The sequence below is a fragment of the Glycine max genome, chromosome 5 (assembly GCF_000004515.6).
Source record: "Glycine max cultivar Williams 82 chromosome 5, Glycine_max_v4.0, whole genome shotgun sequence".
NCBI classification, from domain to species: Eukaryota; Viridiplantae; Streptophyta; class Magnoliopsida; order Fabales; family Fabaceae; genus Glycine; species Glycine max.
This window is the reverse complement of record NC_038241.2, coordinates 3,496,469-3,517,133: the sequence shown is the minus strand read 5'-3', so window position 1 is coordinate 3,517,133 and position 20,665 is coordinate 3,496,469. Positions and strand designations below refer to the sequence as shown.

Below are 20,665 nucleotides of genomic sequence, written 5' to 3'. Positions count from 1 at the left end.
GCACTCATACTCAAAATAGTTATAATAATTTATTCGAGTATTTTAATAGTTTTATTAATCTTCTCGTACCATAAAAACATTATAATTAAGAAAAAGAATACTATACACACATGCATGCACGAACAAAAATTAGTGGATGAATGCAAGTGTAACACATTAAGATTAGAATAATTTTTAATCATACAATTATATCTTCTTATAAACCTTCCTTCTACCTTTTATGATAAGTTTCAAATATGTTTTATACTTCTAAGACAATTTTTTTTTTTTACTTTTTATTCAATACTTACCATAACATATAATAAGATGATTTAGTATTACTTAAATTTAAATTTTAAAATTAAATATATTTACTTTTTCAATAAAAAAAAAACAAGTTCTGCAGTGCTTTCCATATAAACTTAAACATGTCTCTAGATGTCAGCCAATAATTTTAAATATGAATGCTCAAATTGGAAAGTGGGACTAACTGGTTCCGCTTCCACACAAATATTTCAGATTAATGGCGTATGTGATGTCAATTGGGAATTGTTATTACTATTGATTGCTTTGACTCAAGTCCAAAGTTTCGAGGGAAGGGTTATTTTCATCCAGGTATGAGCTTTGTTGGACTCTGAAAGAATGACGACGTGAGAAACACAATAAGCATGTTTGAAAATTAGGTTAAAAAATATCTCTGAGATAAAAATATTTTCACGAAAAAATCAACACTCTTGTTTTTACATTTATTTTATTTTTATCTGTTGGATTCCCTTTCATACTTGGATTGCAATAAAATGTGTGTTACAGTGATTTTAACAGAAAATCAAACTTACACTTAGTAAACTTATGCCACTAGTTGAGTGTTAGAAACGGAGCCCTAGAGCATGTTTTATCCGTTAGATACATATGCCACCGGTTGAGTGTTGGAAACGGAGCCATAGATGCTTTCATATACATCATACATATGCACACCCACCACTGGTTTTAATATTATGTAGTAGACTTACATATTAAAGGAAAAAAATATTAAACGTGATTAAGGTTCCTGTAATTTTATATTAATAAAATTGTTTCTCAAAGTTTTTAAAACATATAGATTTAATTCCTCTTAACTTTAAAAATATATTTTTAATTGGGTCTCTTAGTTAACAATTTTTTATTATTAACAATCAATGTCTTAAAATTAATTGATAGAGTCTTATTTTAAAAAATAGAAAAGTTAAATATCTCTATTTTTTAAAAAAGAGACTAAAATTGTAAATTAAATAAAATAGGAAACTTATAAATTATATCTTAGTCTTAATTTTGTAGTAGTAATATTTCTGATTACTATTAGAAGACTTAATAAGAACTGAAATACTATAAAAAACACCATTGAGGGTTGGATTAATTAGTTAGGGTTATTTTAACTTGATGGATGATTTTAATTTTTTAAGACCACAAATATATTTTACAAAAAGCAATCTTTGCTCCAGACAAATAGAATTATTATGTTTCACACCTAATATAGTTTCATACTGATAACTTAAAAGTGATATAAAATTTGAATCTTAAGTATGCCCGTACTTAAATATTCAAAGAAATTTTTTCCTCACCTATAATAATTTTATTCAACTCAAACAAAATTACTATTAATAAATATACACCGATTCAAATAATTGAACTAAAATTAAATCTAACCAACTTAAATCTTCGATATTTGAGAAGATTTTGCTTGTACATAATTACTACCTTTGTCTGGTCTCTTTCAATTAATTCACACTCTTTAAAAATACTTTATTTATTTAATTACATTAAATTTATTAATTATTTATAATGTTCTTCTAAAATTATGTTTTATTTCACACTTCACTTAATTATTTCTCATCATTAAGTAATTAATGTTTGGAGAAATAATATTATAATTAATTAAAGATAATATAGGATATAAATAATTAATGCATCAAATTTAAGAAGAAAATCTTATAATAAAAAAAAGACAAATAATACAGTAGAGGAGTCTTGTACGGGAAAGGAGGTAGTATTTGATAAAGTGTAAAATATTAATTTAATTTTGAAAATTGACTGTTTTCATTGTAAAAATGTATCCCACGCGCAAATAACTAACATATCAGGGTTAAGTGAGAAAGCTAGCTGCACATCATAAATGTAAGGAAATACCAATCAGTGGATAGAAGTAATAATGCAGTGGAAAAAGCGTACACGTATGCTTTCGCTTGCTTGTTGATACAGTGATCTAACATTTAGATGAGGCAAATTGATAAAGCACATATTAAGGCAAGACACTTTCGAAGATACTACATGGATTCTAATTCGATGAAGCCTAAAATTATAGTAGCATTTAGTAGGTTTAGTCATAATTGAGCTATAGATAAAAGAAAGTCATACTTGAGCTTTTTTAGAAACAATTTTGACGATGAATTCCAGCTGGAGCTGGACCATTACTGTTTACTTCTCTAGACATGGCCTTAAGGTGTGATGATATACACAATGAATATATAATTCTGAAACCAACATATAAAATTCATTTGTTGTAACCTTGATACGTTAACCAAATCGAATGGAACATACAAGTTTAATACACCTGGAAAATCATGAATATATAACATCCCAATTACTTCTTCTAGGTGAGTTTTTGCATAAAGTCATAACATGTTATTGGTGTCTTGTTTAATAGTATTAAGGTGTCTTCCTATTCTATCACTTAACAAAAAAAAAAAACCTTAATTTACTTCATGTACATCTAATTGTCACTCGAATTTATTATCTGTTGTAGAATTTTACCATAGGTGCATTGTCTTCTCAAATCCTATTTGTTTAATTATATTGTTAAAATCATCATTACTATTTTTCATATGTCTAGTATCTTCCATTTGATTGATCACGATGTTCTGTATTAGAAGTCATAAAGTCATCCCTTTAACAAAACATTTAGGTGACGTTTGGTTTGAGTAATTTTATTATTATTTTTTGAAAATAATTTTCATTTTAGAATTTTCAAGATTCAAAAAAATATGTATCAAGAAAAAAACACTTTAAGGTATTATTGTGTTTTCACTTCTTCAGAAAAAACTAAAAATATTGGTTTATTTTTTAAAATATTTTCAAAGAAAACCTTTTCTAAATTGTAAACAAACACTGTTTTTATTCTTATTTTATATTTTATTTAAAAATAAAAACAGAAAACGCTCAAACTAAATTTCACGCATTCCCTTAAAAAAACATTTACATATTTTTTCTTCTTTGTCAACAAGCATTTGCAATTCTTTAGGTGACGTTTGAGTATTTTTTTTTTTTAAAAAAAAAGTCATTTTAAAATTTTCAAGATTCAAAAAATATGTATCAAGAAAAAAGTATTCTAAGGTATAATTGTATTTTCACTTCTTCAGAAAAAACTAAAAATGTTAGTTTAATTTATTTTTGAAAATATTTTCAAAGAAAACCTTTTCTAAATTGTAAGCAAACACTATTTTTATTCTTATTTTATATTTTCTTTAAAAATAAAAATAGAAAAGGGTCAAACTAAATTTTAGGCATTCCCTTAAAAAAAAACATTTACATATTTTTTCTTCTTTGTCAACAAGCATTTGCAACTCTGGACCCATCACGCCCCATTAGCCATTAGGGTTTTTCTTCGCACACCAGTAAATTGCTGGTAACCCAGCGCAACATGCACAATTTCAATTTTGCTCTTTCATAAAACTCATACAGATTGTGCATGTTAGTCTAATACAAATTGACAATCCGTAAGTCCAATACGGATTGACGATTCGTAAGCCTGATACAGGAATCAAACATGTGACTTTTGCTTTATTAGCATGATACTCTAATCAACTGAACTAGTAGGCCAATTGTGTTTTAAAATAATTAATGTCACTATATATAACACTAAAATTTCTAATGTATATTTAATGTACATGTAAATTTACATAATAAATTTTGTGACAATTAATTTTGATATAATAATTAATTTGTTTACATATATAAATTTTTATGAAACCTATGCTTTTTATTTAAAATTTATATATGTAAAAAATACATTATTAGATTAAAATTAATTGTAATAAGGTCAAAAAATACATTAGTATATTTATGTTAATAATTTATTTTTTTACATACATAAATTTTTATTAAACTTATGATTTTTCTTTACAATTTATATACTAAAGAAATTAATTATTAGATCAAAATTAATTGTCACAAAATTTATTATGTAAATTTACATGTGTATTAAATATACATTAGAAATTTTAGAGTTATATATAACAACATTAATTGTTTTATAACATAATTGACCTATTAGTTCAATTGGTTAGAGTGTTATGCTAATAACATGAAAGTCATAGATTCAATTCATGCCTGAAGCATTAATTTTAAATTAGTTCGTAAAACATATTTTTGAAAAAAATATTTAAAAAAATTGTATCAGCCACTTACCAGCAATTATCGGGGTGCGCAAAGAAAAACCTTAGCCATTAGGAACGTGGAAGAGCCTAGCCCATTGGGTGATTCAGAATAGGCCCAACACAACTCTATGCAACCGCAAACCAGCTTACTAGTTACTAGTCCTCATCCACAATTTTATTTTTAATAATTTATTTATATCCCTCGAGCATAAAAACAATAAAAATAAGCGAATTGTTATTATTTTCCTTCCAATTTTCGTGGCATTCGTCACTCTCGTGTCGGGTGAAGGCGAAAACCAAATCAAGATGCTGAGAGTGGGCGCAAAGAGGCTTTTGGGAACGACGTCGTTGGGCGTTAGGGTTCCGGCGAGGCTGTACCACGAGAGGGTTGTGGATCACTACGACAACCCCCGGAACGTTGGATCGTTAGACAAGAACGACCCGAGCGTGGGGACGGGTTTGGTGGGGGCGCCGGCGTGCGGCGACGTGATGAAGCTCCAGATTAAGGTCGACGACAAAACCGGAAAAATCGTCGATGCTCGATTCAAGACTTTCGGTTGTGGCTCCGCCATTGCTTCTTCCTCCGTCGGTAATCACTAATGAAAACATTGCTCTCTGTTTTCTGATTTTCAATTTGTTCTATTTTATCCTCATTGAGCGTGTTTCTGATGATTCAGCTACTGAGTGGGTGAAGGGAAAGCAAATGGAGGAAGTTCTGACTATAAAAAATACGTAAGTATGCATAACATTATGCACTTATGCAGCGTTTCTCTAAGATACAATGTCGCATAATATGATATTTGATGATGCATTGGATACCAATATAACACTGGATAGGGTAAAGTTTTATATTTTTTTAAAGTAACTCTTATATACTCACTATGAGGAAGAAGGGTTATACACTAATATTCCCTAAAAAGTTTTAGATAACCATCCAATCACAAGCCGTCATGTATGACAAGTTTGTTAACTTTTAAAATAATTATTTTAAAGTAATTCAAACAGTCATATGTGATTGGATGACACCGTGAGAACACCAGTACATAGACATTAAACTCATATTATATTCATCCATGTTTGTTTTATGTTATGCTAATTTTCTGGGTAAGGCAACAGAACACACAGCTTATGTTTTGTATAAAAGAAAAACCTTTGTGGAGTGATGGGTTAATGATTGAAGATGTTGTGTTTTTAAATGTGTTGGTCACTTTTGTCTCTGCCTGTAGATTATTTCAGAATTATTTACACCTTTTGTTTTGTTTTTTGGTCCTTTCCTATGTACTGGCTTTAGGGGTTTAGTACTGCCAGATAGTCTATCAAGCACTAATACTTTAATTTGCTTCATATATCTGCATCCAATATGTATTTGATACCAATACTCTTGGATACTTCACCGATACCTATATGTAAACTGTGAAGTATCCAAGCCTTCAATGTTGTGAAAATTCAATACTACATACAAGACATAGAAGCATCTATGATTAGAAACATAGGAAACTGTCCCTTTATGAATCAACAAAGGAAATTGTCCTCTTTAAGGATAATTTCAAGAAAGGAATGAGATTGATATTATTCCTATTTGTAGGCGATAGGAAGTGATTTATCAAGACAATGATATACAATTTTTTATTTTATTTAGTAATATCCAAGAAGTATGTTTTTTATTTGTATTTTAGAATTGCAATTATATAGTGGTATTTATTATGTTTTATGAATTTTTATACATATTTATATATGTATCTTACACATATGGTACCCTATAAAGTTTTAGAATAATCATATCAGACGCATTGTATCAGATATACATATCGTCTTTAGGCATCATAGCAAATAGTTCTAGTTTTGGTTATGTTTTCATGATGGATGGTTCTGGTCTGTTGTTATGAGATCTTGATGTGGCGAATAATCGATGTCGTGCAGTGAAATTGCAAAGCATCTTTCACTTCCACCAGTTAAGCTCCACTGCAGCATGCTTGCTGAAGATGCCATCAAAGCAGCCGTTAAAGACTATGAAGCTAAGCGTGCTAAGGCAACTGCTAGCGGAGAGGCAGCAACAGGAGAGAAGCCTGCCATTGCATGATTTCTTTCATGTATAAAAAGAATGATGAAAACAACCCTTTGTTTGTTTGTCTGTTATTCTGTTAATCAGTTGCTCATTGAAGAACACCTTCACTAGACTTTGGGTTGGACTTAGTTATAGCTAGAGAGTATTCACATCATGCGAAGTAAATATTTGAAATGCCGGCTATGGTTTGTTATCTGCTACTGGGTTTGTATTTAGTAGTAGTCCATCATTGACTGTATACGCATATAATAAAGCAGATTGGAATGTTAGAAAGTTCTCCATAACAATTAAGTGAATAGCATGATATTTTTCACAAATTTTGTTTCTGCAGTCCTATGTTTGCAATGTATTTGTTTATTTTTCCTTTTCTTTTGGTGAATTTGCAATTGGACTTTATTATCTTAAAATGAAAATATGACGCGTCCTTGACTTTGTAGGGGTAAGTATCAAGATATGAAGCTCAAGTGTAAGGGTATTCTATATTTTTTGTTTTAAAATTGAGTAGAATTGATTTTGATAAAATTAATTTTAAACTAATCAATCAAGATGTGTCCAAATTAGTCTCAAATACTACAGATTTTACTTTACAATGTGCCTACATAGAAGAATCCATTTTGGTGATCAACCAAAAAAACCCTTGTGTTAACATATGCGAGCAAATGTTTTATTTCCAAATTAAAAAAAAAAAAAAAAAAAAACCTAGAATTTAACTAGAGACAAGTGGTGATTATTTGGTGGAGTAAAATATAGTTGTTTATCCACTAACAGTAAAAAAAATTGTTAAATCATTTAATAAAAAAAATATGGTTAGCCTTTTTTTAATGTATTAATGCGTGATGGAACATATTCTTGCCTACAGCGTGGCCGGAAGACCGGAGAAAATTAAAGATCCGTAATGAGTAACGATAGCCGCCACCTGGGGGATGTGGAATTGTTCAATTAAGTGCAGACATGACAAAAATATTATTTTCTTTTTTTTTTATCATAGACGAATGAAAATTCATGGTAATTGTTAATCTTGTAGTAGAATAAAGCTTATACATAAAAGTAGTACCAAAGCTCAGAACCAGATTCTGAAGCTAGTCCGAGTTGATGGTACTATATCAAGAAAGACACCGCCTAGAAGACGAGCGCACCATCCATATTCAACAATTTTTAATTCTTCATAATTTATAGTTGGTTCATTCATAAATCCCAAAATTTGTTCATGAATGTTTTGATAGTGGACACATCGCTTTTTTTTTTAAGCTAACGTTAGTTGTTAATTTATTATTTTTATTAGTGGGAGAAATATAACTAATGATTTCTTTTTCCTTTTTTTCTCTTTGTCCACCAAACAAACCTTGAGAGGCAAAAACTGGACCCTAAGAAAACCGATGCCTAAGGATTATTAAGACTGGCATATATGGTTCTTAAAAATAAAAATGAGGTTTCTGCATAGGAGGATTATGAGGTTGATGAAAATAAAATATATCTTTTAGTAAGATAAAAGAGAGATTAAATTATTTTAAAATATTATATTGTTATTTTTATTTTGAAAAAATATTAGTATAATAATATATTAAATTGGTTAAATATAATTATAATTAAAAATAATAAATAAAGAAAGATCGATTAAATAAATTTTAGATTACTTATAGACAATTTTTTTTTTAGAATTATGATTAAGAAAAAGAAAGAAAATGATAAAATTCTTTTAATATAATTGGTAAAGAAAAAAAAGAATAACAAAGAACATAAATTTCTTATTTCAAAAGATAAGTAAAATAATTTTTTCTAAATCTTAATGATATGAATTCTTGAAGATTATATATATATATATATATATATATATATATATATATATATATATATATATATATATATATATATATATATATATTACTAAAGGGTTTTATTATTGTATTAATGAATATATACTTTAACCTTTAGGATCAAGACTAATGTGTACATACAATATGTTATGTTTTAAATATTACAAATATTATATGTCTTAGTTATTATATATATAATTATTATTATACATATAATTTCATATATATTTTTAGTATTTATTTAGTTTAAATGCTTATATTTTGATAATAATATTTTTATTTATATAAAGACTTATTTATTTTATTTTATTTATTATAAAAAAGTATTTTCAAATTATTATAATTTTAAGATTTTATATTCTCTTACCATAAGTTTTTTTTAATGAAGAGTGATACACAAATTAATAATTAACCCATGTTGCATATCAATCAAAACATTAGGTCTAGTGATGAAATGATTGAAAATCTTCTTCTCCCAATTATTTGTTTCTCATGTGCATCCTGTCCATTGATCCTTATCCACCAATGCATCCTCTAATCACATCAACGTTGAAAAGGTTAAGTCCCAATGCCTCCCTCAACCACCAAACCCTGCGGAGGCATTTCAGCGTTCTCAACGGCGCCATCCTGATCTTCAACGCCCAAGTTCGACATACGAGAAAATGGCAGCGACCCCTTCAACGTTCTCAGCTTCTCTTCGGTTATGTCACCCAAAGACTTGCGCTTTACGCAATTCACGCGCTGCCCAGCAACGTAAATCTTGAATACGACCCCGCCGTGGTTCACAAAAACTTGCAGCACCGTCGGAACGCTCAACGTGTGGAGCCCCTCGTCGTCAAAGACCAAGCGCAGCTCGTGAGAGCCGGCGCCGCCGTCAGCCGCCAACGGTTTCGCAATTACCGGGAACCGCAAGCCCAGTTCTTGGAATTTGTGAAAATCGAAGGGTTTGGGTTCGTTCACGACCACTTGCTTGGGAACCCCAACAGTGGCGTTTTCGAGGGAAATTTGCAAGTGGGTCGATGATTACGGTGGTTGGGTATTTAGTTGAGAATTGTTGGAGTTGGTTTTTCCAGTGTGGGGTGTGGAGTTTGTAGATGATGCAGTGGAAAGGGCCTTGTTGTTGTAAGGGTGTGGTGGGGTCGATTTCTACGAGGGTTGAATGAAGCTTTCGACTTTTGACTTTGTTTGATCAATTTTTAGTCTTTTGTTTATTTTATATTTATATTTATTTTTAAGTAATAAAAATAAATAAAAAATTTAAAACAGCAAAAAATGAGATAAAGAATTAATGAAAAACTAAAAATATTGAGAATAAGAAATTATAATATAAAAAAATTGGACAACTAAAAACTTGATTAATCCTAAAATTAAACTCTTATAATTCAAATATTAAGAGTTGCTTGCAGGTTTACATATCAAAGATGAAAATATATTACATAAAAAATGAAAATATTAAAATTTTAGTATTACAAGTTTTCAATTACTAGAATTGTATTTAATTTTTTAATATCATAAGGTTTCAACTACTAAAAGATTTCAACTAATGGTAACTGTTATCTGCATACAAAGTTTACCAATAGAGTTTCCCTCATACCATCCATCTATACCAGTGTATGTTGATGAAACAGGACACGAACCGTGACCATTACAATCTTCGCCTAGCTGGCACTGGAACCACGTTACTGCTCGACACAAGTTTTTACCCAAGTTAGTAACAGCGAAACAACAAATGAAGCTGATAACACGATATTGTCCAGAACACGCACGACACATTCAGAAAAGAAAGGAAATGAATATTATCTCTTTTGTAATATACAGCTTTTGCTTATATTTGAAATTTAAGACAAACCAAAAGGAAGTTAAAAGAACAAGGAATTGACAATTATGTGGGTCAAAATTGCTACGATTGCCACAACTTAGTTTACAGAACTGTTTGTTGTTCTCATGCTATCTTGCAGCCCCTCAGCAGTCTCTCAATCACAATAACTTTCTTTTGTTAAGACAGCTGAAGAATCATTTCTACATCACGTGATGAGCAGGACCGAAAAAACTTACTTTGGCTTACATTTTATCAAATGACAGCAAGATTTCAAAATTTGGATGAATCAATACAGCTCTTCCATCGATCAATCAACATATGTATACATGAGATAATGAAAGCACCAATCCTATGCCTGTAATTGTATAGATTCGACCTTGTTGTAAGCTACATTCTTAACTTTCTTATGGGAACCATGTTTTGATTTGTTTGATTTCCTTTTCTTTGAAGCGGTAATTTCATGAGTATGATCTTTCTTCTCGATGCCATTTTCTTTGTCTGGAATGTCAATTTCAGACTGCAACAGTAACTCAGCCTTTGATTCTGTCGGTTGAACTTGTGGTTCAATAACTGACATTCCCGATAGAATGTAGTCTAACAAAAATGTGCTTCTAACAAGTCTGTCTATCCTGCCAAAATGCCTCTGACTATATGGGATAAGACCTTCAAGAAATTCGCCAATCCCTTTAATCTGAAATGACCCATAAAAAATGTCAGTTAAACATGGGGGGTTTTCCTTTCCTCAAAAACCATCCCATGAAATTTAATTAACACACACACAGGCCAAAATCCTTGCAAAAATATAAAAATAAAAAGTAAATGCATGGCCAAAATCTTAGCGCCAGAATTCAATTTAATATCAGCTTGTAGAACATCAATACAATTTGACTAGTGCCAACTATCATATATTTCTAAAAGATTTTTTTATATGCATTAAAGTGAACAATACTTACCATCTGGCCAAATAACAGAATCAATATCAAAGTCTAACTAAAATACCTGAGGCAGCATATGCAGCCATAAAACAGACAGCAGAATGCCAAAACCAGTAAACATAAGAAGTTAAAAACCATCATAATATGCAATAAATGCATGATTAGAAGCACCAAACCTCTCAACTTAAAAGGGTAAAAAAAGCACCTGGACAATATCTGTTGGAGGAAAGATGCTGAAAACTCTGAAAAGCACGAACTGAGAAACATAACAAAGCTTTGGTTTTGTATTCCATTCTCGAATATAGTTAAATAATATACGAAGCTCTTCACTACCCAAGCCCTTAAGTGCTCTGTCCATATGATCTTCAGCCTCTCTCTTCCTGCAGAAATATTAGTTTAAGTGTATGCCAAAAAGATGCAGGCAACAAAATAAATTATCACTAACCTGCAAAGTTCTGCAAATAGCTCAAAAAGCCTATGAGGCCTGCGCAGTTCAAATGCGATTTGGATTGCTTTAGTATAGTCAGCATCTGCTGATATAATTCACTGACTGAAAGCTAATTAGGTCAAAACGTAAGCTTCTTATTAATAATAAAAGAACTCCTTTGGAGAACATTAAGCAAGCAACAAATTTAAACCATGTTTTTCCATATATATACATCTAGAAAGTAGAAAAGAAGTATGATATTAAGTAGAAAGAAAAATCATCGGAAAATAAGAAATATATCAAAGGATCAACAGGCACCTTGTCTTCATGATGATCATAAGTAGCAACACATTCATTAGTTTTTACAGTCCACAGCTTTACTAAACCATCAGCACCTGAAACATTAAGTTGATCAAACATGCAACCAAAATGTTATAAAGAACAAAATCAGCTACAGATAGCCTCATACCACAAGAAACAATTTGTGTTCCACGAGTAACAAACAATGCTCTTAACACACTTGACGTGTGTCCTTCAAATGTCTTCAAACAGGAGCCATCAGATATAGCCCATATCCTTATTGTCTTATCACCAGATGCTGTTACTACACATTGATCAACAGGAGAAAATTCTACTGACCAAATTCCTCTTTTATGCCCTTTAAATACAACTACTGATACTAGATCTGGAAGTCTCCAAACACAAGCTGTACGATCCTGATGGGATACAAGTAAAACATAATAATAATGATAAAGTACAGTGAAAGCACTAATTTTCCAAAAATAAAACGAAAAGCAAAGGAAAGAAGGCCAGTGAAGTATCTAGTGACTTTTCTTTCTTCACTCGGAAGTCAGATGAAAACAAGAAACATACAACTAAGGTGGCAGTCCTTTTTTCTACAAATAATTAGATTACTTGATTCAAAAGCCCAAAGAAAGCTGCAAGTCAGATATAGTTACCAACCTGAGAACCACTACATACTAAACTATCATTTGGAGCAACAGCTACGGAATTTATATCTTTATCATGAGCTGCAACAACAGCTTTTGCTTTTAAATTAATTGGCATTGTCATATTGTCTGAGAGGCCATCCATACTCCACACCTTAAGAGTATGATCACTGAAAAAACATTGACAAAGATTGATGAGAAATAAATTTGAACAATACTATCTAAAAGTCTGCATGTTTAAAATCAATGCGTTTAAGTTTCAACAATAAACTCAGTAACATTACAATATTCAGTTCATAGAGTAGAATGAACAGGAAGGCCAAATTGTAATGCTTGGGTTAAATTAAATGACCCATGGCTAGCAGAATATATAAAATAAAGCATAAATGCAGCTGCCTTGCAGGATTCAATGAACACAAAAGGGAAGCAACATGAGATTAAATTCAGCACAAATTTTCTTATATTGATTCCAATGCTGAAACAAGTTGAGGTGAATTCAATTATACTAGTAACCATAGGAAGTTTGCTGGTGTTTCCACTTCCACTATCTTTAAAAGAGACGACAGCACACAAAAGGTCAATCATGACATTTTTAACCTGTAAAATCAAATTACCACTGTTGCAGAACAGGAAGAGTGGAAGACAGAAATTAAAACACCAAAAGATTTGAATGCTGCTTTCTAACTAGTTTAAGCCAAATTTCTTATAATCATAGATGAAAGACAAACTGCCTTCATTGAGGGCAGGCATATGTTACACAGCGTTCTTATTGCTAATGAAGCGGTTGAGGAAGCAGGTGTAACAAGTCATGCCTGGTGTTCAAAGTTGACTATGAAAAGGCATATGACTCAGTTAGTTGGGAATTCTTGTTGTACATGCTGAGGAGGATGGGTTTTTGCTCTAAATGGATCACTTGGATTGAAGGCTGCCTCAAATTCGCTTCCATCTCAATATTGGTTAATGGAAGCCCTACGGCTGAGTTCATGTTGCTTATGAGAGATACACAGATGAGAATCAAGATGGAGCACTTAATGAACTGTGGAAATTAAAGATCCCAAGCAAAGCTTCCTTCTTCGCTTGGAGATTAATTCGGGACAGATTGTCAACAAAGATGAACTTACGCAGGAGAAATATCGAAAGTATTGATTCTACGTGCCCATTCTGCAGAAACAAGGAAGAGGACGCAGCACACCTATTTTTCAGTTGCAGTAAAATTCTGCCACTTTGGTGGGAATCGATATCCTGGATAAATATCAGGGGTGCATTTCCGCAAAATCCGAGACAACACTTCCTCCAACATGCTTTTGGGAGGTCTGCTGGTATCAGGATGCACATTGGTATATTTGGTGGATTTCATTAACTTGGAGTATTTGGCAGCATAGAAACAAGATTGTCTTTTTAAATGAAAGTTTCAATGTTAGTAATTTGATGGAGGGTGCTATTTTCTTGTGCTGGTCGTGGCTAAAAAATCTGGAAAAAGGTTTTGACATACCTTTTCACCACTGGTTCAGTAATATTAGGGATGGTTTTTGTAACCAGGGAGGGATAAGTATATGGACACTGGGTAGTTTTGAGCTAAGGATTCTGTCAGATATAGGGTCTCCTAATTCTTGAGATATATAGCTTGTATTAGGATACCATATTTCTGTTTTCTGGCTCAAGATCGGTACATTCATCAGTACCCCTTGTACTGAATTAATTATAATATAATATTAATTTTGCTGATAAAAAAAAAGTCAAATTTCTTATTGGTGTTAAATCAAATGCTATTATGAGAACACAAGAAGAAAAAGTTTGAAAGACAGATAAGGTTACTAATTGTCTTCCTTCCTTGTAACATTATCATTTGATATTTGAGAATAGATACAAAACCCTTGACATAACACTTGTTGTTACAACTTTAATTAATAGTAAATATTTTAGCAACTAAAAGGTTGAACATTAGAAAAACCCAGATAAAGGGAATAAAAAATACAGGAACTTGTGGAGAGTAAAAAAATAGATAAGTTCTTTCAATTAATAATAAACAGAGAAATAAATACATCAAGACTCACCTACTGCCACTAACAAAGAAATCTTGCTTTCTTTTTGAAAAGGCAATGGCTCCAACAGCTCCCATGTGACCAATACCAACTCCAATGCAGTTTGCACTTTCTGATTCCCATAACCTAACCTATTTGGCAAGCAGACATTTGTTTTGTAAATACTAATTCCTATGCTTGAACATAGTGCACTACACACATATTATGAACTCAATAGAGCACCTGTTGTTAACTATGTAGCATTGAACTGAAGCACCTCAAGCACTTTTTCCCATAAAAGAAAATTTAAAGCCTTTAGAACAATCTTAAGATCAAAGGGGAGAAAACTTACACTGTTGTCTTTACTTCCAGTTACAATCAGTGTTTTCCCAGAACTTGATACACAGGTGTCAAGGCATAGAATAATTTCAGTGTGACCAGATAAGACATACGAACATGACATAGATGCAAGGTCATAAACTCGAACCTGCAAGGCTCCAGTAGGTTTGCACATTAAATACCAAAATTTTAAATATCACTCTTGCTAGACTATAGAATGGAAAGCACAACAAATTGAAGGTTAAAGAATCAAATGCTGAACATTTTATATTCATCAACTTAACAGGATTCAATGTTTCATTTTTCTTTTTTTCAATAATCATTGTTTCAAAAAATTAAGACATATTGTTTGCTCCCGTGATCATGCAAGTCTTTGCAACATACTGCTGACAAGACAAAGATTTCATTTTTGTTCTTTTTTCCTGTTCTTTTCTTACCTTTTACAGTTATGTGTCAAATCACTTGGATTAGATTCACTCAGATACAATTAGATAATATTTGGAAAAGGATAAAATACGTTTTATTGTTTTATCTAAATGTAAGATTGTGAGATATCGCAAAATGCTCTAATGACAATAACAAAATCGGAAATGGACACCCAACAAAATATTTTAATCCTTCTAGTTCTAAACATGGCATTTGTCCAAAAGACAAAACAAACTAAAAAACTAATGAGCTTTTCATATGTCATCACATCACAGCTCAAATTCTAAAAACTCTATAAATGGAATCTTAATCTCTATAAATGGAATTTCATCCACAAATTTTATATTTATAAAAAAATATCTAAAAATGCTTATATTCTCAGTCTTGAATCCATACCACATGATCACTATTTTCCATCCATATAAACAGAGACATGGATCATGAACAATTATCATATTCAGCACCTGTTAGTAGTTACATTTACTTCAAGAAGACAACAAATCAAATTGAGGGAAGTGACAGGAACAAACACTACAAAATTGTGCACTAAACAAAAACAATATCCTACAGTAAAGAAAACTTGCCTTTTTTTCGTATTGATATGTTCATATTGACCAGGTTACTAAAAAAGCCAAACTCTACTTGAATCACAACAGTTTACTAATTCCAGATAAAAATGCACATCCCCATACAGCCATACCTGTTCAAGATTTGTAGCCAGAGCAAGGAATTTTTCATCATCCCCAATAAACTTCATATCAACAATCTCTTCATTATATCCCACAAGTCTTTTGGTTAGATTTAATTGCAACAACTCTTCAGTGCATTCCAGAGAGTAAAACAGAAACTGCTGATCTGCAGTCACACAAAGCAATCCTTGATCTGAGGCAAGCATAACAGCAGAAGTGAAACCCCTACGTGAGCCATCCTCATCTATGTTGGCTGTAACATCTGAAGTTTTTTGCTCAAAGATGCAACCTGCACTGTCAATAGGAAAAAAAAAAAAAAAAAACTAATGAGGTAGTGCATAAATTGCATCTTGATTGATGCAGGTATGAAATTGAGGCCGTTCATTTTTTTCAGTATAAAGTATTTACATCACAAGTCAGAAACTTAAGTGTGTTATAATGTTTACAACTGCCCCCGTAAGAATAAATATCCAGCGGCAAACACATATTCAATTTCCAAGTTTTTAACCTAAATCATTGCATAACTTCCAAAAATTATTTCATAATCAACTAAGAGCTTGTTTGTTTTTTCATTAAAAAAATAACTTTTCTTTGAAAAAAAAAAACATTTTAAATATTTTTAGTAAGTTTAAGTTTTTGAAAAATATCAGAATTTAAATAATATCATCTTTCAAAATAAATAAAAATATTGTTTATAATTGTCATCAAACAAAAAATAACTTCTGCTTTACATAAAATCTTTAAAAAATAAATCACTTTTTTACACTATCTTAAAACCACTTTATTAAAGCTTAAGCGAACCAATAATGCAAAATGTCATAGAACTAGAAATATTTATAATGGTGATTGAGAAGTCTTCATATATTACCCTTTGGAATTCCATATGCGTACAATGCCTCGTTCACCAACTGTAATGAAATAGAATATTTGGGAACCATCACGTTTTTTTAAATTTTGCTGATATGAATCCAGAGATGAAGCAAAAGGACTCCCAGAACCAAGTACACAAACAGCTTCAACTGCCTCATTTGTAATGACAGTCTTCTTGCTGCTATAATCATGAAGGTCCCACAACGTTACAACCTGCAAATAATCCGCACAACATTTTGTCAATTTAGTGGACTATATTCATTTAAAAAGGTAAAGTAAAACAAATAATAAGATGGAGACTTATAGAGCCTGCCTTATCTCTTCCAGCACTAAGCAGTGTCCATCCGTCTTCAGATAATGCCAAAGAAGTCACTGCTGAGCTATGATTATCTAGTGTTGCAATGCAGTTCTTTTTCTTGGTCTTGGAAATATCCCAAACCCTTACAGTTGCATGATCACCACCATCATCGCTGCCAGAAAAAAGCTGAGTGCACCAATGAAGAAAGGTGAAATCAACACTTGGGAATAGTTAAAAACAAGGAATAGGGTAGGGATAATAAACAAAATCACATTTGCATTAAAAGGACTGAAAGCAAACAATTGTATCAACTCCATTATGTGGGTGTTATTAACCCCCCTTCCCTGCCATCATCAATCACTCTGTTCAGTGCACTTATTTGACATTCACACCATTGGATTGTGTCATTTTACACCATAAAAAAGTATTTGACTTCTCCATTGGAAAAACAGGAGAAGAAGTCCAGCCATCATTCAATTAAGCTCAGATTTTAACAAATGATATAACAGTGGTCCAAAATTATGATCTAAGAGATAAATTTCTTGATGAAAACTTACGAGAGAAGAAAATAAAGATAAAATGAATCAAAAACTTCTTCCACGTGTTAAAATAAACTTATGCACCTCAACTCTTGAAGAAAGTTAGATGAGAGCATTTCTATAAAAGTTGAAGTGCATAAGCTAATTTTAACTTGTGAGAGAAGTTTAATTCATTTTATATTCTTATTTTCTTATCTTATTAAGTATTTGTTGTGAATTTTATACAAACAGGGACTAATACTTCATTACTTCACTCTTGTACAAACATATAAATCGGTTCAGACAGTAAAATGGCTCAATAGCACAACACAATTAAATAAAAGCATTAAGCAGAGTACTCACAAGCTGTTTCTCAGGATCGGGATGGAACATAACACAAGAAACGACACCACCGTGACCTTTAAAGTAATGCGTGCAGTAACCACCATCCACATCCCACACAAGAACCTTTCTATCAGCTCCACCAGTAGCAAGCAACCCTCCAGAAGGGTGACACGTCATGCACATAACCGGACCCTCGTGACCCTACACCAAACGCGCACATTAGCAAACACAACACATTATTCATTGAAGTGAAAGGGAATAATACGGTGCGGTACCTTCCAGGAGCGGACGCACTTGAGCGTGGACAGGTCCCAGACTTTGATTTGGCGGGAGTGGCCGGAGGAGAAGAGGAGGCGGTCGTCGGGGCTGAGAGCCAAGGCGGTGAAGGATTCGGAGTCGGCGCCGAGGGTGGAGCGGATGGCGGCGGTGGCGGAATCGACGATCTTGATGGACTCGCCGCAGGCGCAGGCGATGAAGGAGGAGTCCGATGAGACGACGAAGGGGCCGCCGGTGTAGAACTGCTGCAGAGCGGGGACGCAGCGGTAGTTGGTCTTCAGTCGGAGGGGTTCCATTGGGAAACTGCCGCTCCTGTGATTTGAAGACAGTTGCTTAGGGTTTATGGTTTAAGGAGCAGGGTTTTGTTTTGCTTTCAGTTTTTTTACGAAAACGAGGATTTTTTTTCGATTTATTTATTTTTTTAAATCTCTTTCTTAAAATTTAAAAATCTTGAAGAGATTTATAAAATTTAATTATTATTCAGTGTTTTTTGGTTTCCTACATTTTCTTTCCCCGGAATCATAGATAAATCTTGTTTGTGACATTATTGAATGAATTTGTAAAACATCAGTAGTTTAAGAAGAAAACTAAGCTGCTAAAACATTTATTGTCTTAGTAAAAGAAAAAGCATTTATCGTGCACCAATAATGTGTTTATAACTTAATTTTATTGTCATAAAAGTTTAATGATTTTATCGTCAATTACAACAAGAAAACGTTATTCTTCCTAATTTTGACATTAATTTTTAAGAATCTTTTATGTTTAAAAAATGATTTTATATTTTTCGATTAAATACGATTTTTTTCCTTATGCTTTGACATCACAAAATTCTTAATGGTGTATATTTTTCCTTTTCACAATTTTGTCTTAAACCCATGTACAACATTTCTTGCTATATAGTAGCATGCATGCAATTGCTTTGAATATTATAATCAATATCATATTTGTGCTAATTAATTAATTTTTTTTAGGATGAATATTAACAGCATCTCCAATCTGTGATAAGTTATACAGATTAATTTATATTTTATTATTACCATTTGTTTCTTAAAAAAAGTAGCAAATGATTTAAATGATTTAATTTTATATGGATAAACTTTTTTATAGTAAAAATACTATAACTATTTCTTAGTATTGTTGCAAATAATCATCATTTGCTAAAAGAAGTGCTAAAAAATGTAAATAATACAAAAAAAGTAAGAACGTAAATTTAGAAAGAATGCTAAAAGATAAGGCATATCTTGTGATTGTTATTACTTATTAAAGTTACCTTCTTTTTTCTCATGTAAAGTCACTTTTTTCTATATAAAAATCAATTCGGACTAGTCAATTGGACTGAGAATCAGTGGTACAATCATTCTTGCTTCTAATTGGATTCTCCATGTTTTCAATGTGGTGTAACCTAATTTCACTCGATTGAGTTTATGGATCAACCAATAAATTGTAGGTTGTAGTGATTTACAATAAGTTATGTCAATATTTTTAGAAATGCTTAAAATGACATATTTGATATTTCAATTGAAAAAATAATTGAAACTAAAACATGAAGTTGTACTATTATTTGCATTTACCTATTTGTTTGTCTCTCTCTCTCTATATATATATACTTTTTTATCAGCCTATCTACTTGTTTTAAAATTGTTATGGACCATCTTGGAATTTGCCATGTGACTAATGATCCACAACAATTACATAATTACTTTTAGGAATGACAATAGGGTCTGAATTCATGCACTCTGCCCAATTTTGATAGAAAAAAACTCAAGTTGATCAAGATTGGAATCAGGTTTAGATTTGTCTTTATAGCCAAAGTCGGGTTTGGGGTTAGGGATGAGATTGTTAATACCTTATCCAAACCCGCTTCGCTAATAGTTAATTTACAAAAATATCATTACATATATGTAATACACTAAAACATAAAACTATTAGATTGAATTTTATGTTATCATGTACAATATAAAAATATGTTATGGTTGCTATTTAAAATTGTATTTTTCATTTTATAAAAAATTATTTTTTATAGAATTTTATAAGTATATCAAGGGCAGTGCGGGGCAAGGAAAATCCGACCCTATCGAGGACAAAGATGGGATAAATTTATATCTTCGTTGGATTTTGGGGGCAACGATGGAAAAATGGGGAGTTGTGGACAGAAACGGGATAAGCAAAATCCGATCTCCACCCGCCCCGTTGTCATGTCTAATTACTTTCATTTACTAACTCTCTTATAGAATAGAAGACATTTCATGCTTATAAGTACAAGTCTAATCTAAGTTCACATCTTTTACCTTATTTGATTTTGATCAAGTGAATGCAACTTTTATTCTTTATTGGAGGTGGTTGCCACATGTTAAAATTCCCTTTACATCCATCATGTTCAAAAATATTACAGAACAAAAATTATATAATATTCCTTAAAATAAATAAAATATTCAAAGTTAAATGGGGTATATATATAAATGATTTAATTAAAAAAATATTTAAA

General features: G+C 31.5%; 1 protein-coding gene and 2 pseudogenes across 2 annotated transcripts; 1 reads left to right on the top strand and 2 right to left on the bottom strand.

Annotated features, from left to right (window-relative positions):
- Positions 1 to 4,571: 4,571 nt before the first annotated feature.
- Positions 4,572 to 6,770, top strand: LOC100812566 (iron-sulfur cluster assembly protein 1). The gene is made up of 3 exons (XM_003525378.5): positions 4,572 to 4,977; positions 5,066 to 5,120; positions 6,309 to 6,770. Exons 1-3 carry the CDS (start codon positions 4,695 to 4,697, stop codon positions 6,466 to 6,468), a joined length of 498 nt encoding a protein of 165 aa, XP_003525426.1. The 5' UTR covers positions 4,572 to 4,694; the 3' UTR covers positions 6,469 to 6,770.
- Positions 6,771 to 8,630: 1,860 nt separating this feature from the next.
- Positions 8,631 to 10,040, bottom strand: LOC100815594 (inositol-tetrakisphosphate 1-kinase 1-like; annotated as a pseudogene).
- Positions 10,041 to 10,154: 114 nt separating this feature from the next.
- Positions 10,155 to 18,569, bottom strand: LOC100807385 (transducin beta-like protein 3; annotated as a pseudogene). Its single transcript, XR_001388244.3, has 13 exons — positions 18,180 to 18,569; positions 17,923 to 18,105; positions 17,057 to 17,227; positions 16,742 to 16,956; positions 15,885 to 16,167; positions 14,772 to 14,906; positions 14,453 to 14,571; positions 12,412 to 12,568; positions 11,918 to 12,164; positions 11,690 to 11,843; positions 11,467 to 11,637; positions 11,227 to 11,401; positions 10,155 to 10,777 (listed from the first exon to the last, which is right to left on the bottom strand). The product of XR_001388244.3 is annotated as a transducin beta-like protein 3 (transcript).
- Positions 18,570 to 20,665: the final 2,096 nt, after the last annotated feature.

Excerpts from the sequence above, each read along its gene's own strand:
- LOC100812566 (XM_003525378.5), top strand. The coding sequence starts at position 4,695 with ATGCTGAGAGTGGGCGCAAAGAGGCTTTTGGGAACGACGTCGTTGGGC. Across the intron at positions 4,978-5,065 it reads CATTGCTTCTTCCTCCGTCG|CTACTGAGTGGGTGAAGGGA; the intron begins GTAATCACTAAT and ends CTGATGATTCAG. Across the intron at positions 5,121-6,308 it reads GTTCTGACTATAAAAAATAC|TGAAATTGCAAAGCATCTTT; the intron begins GTAAGTATGCAT and ends GATGTCGTGCAG.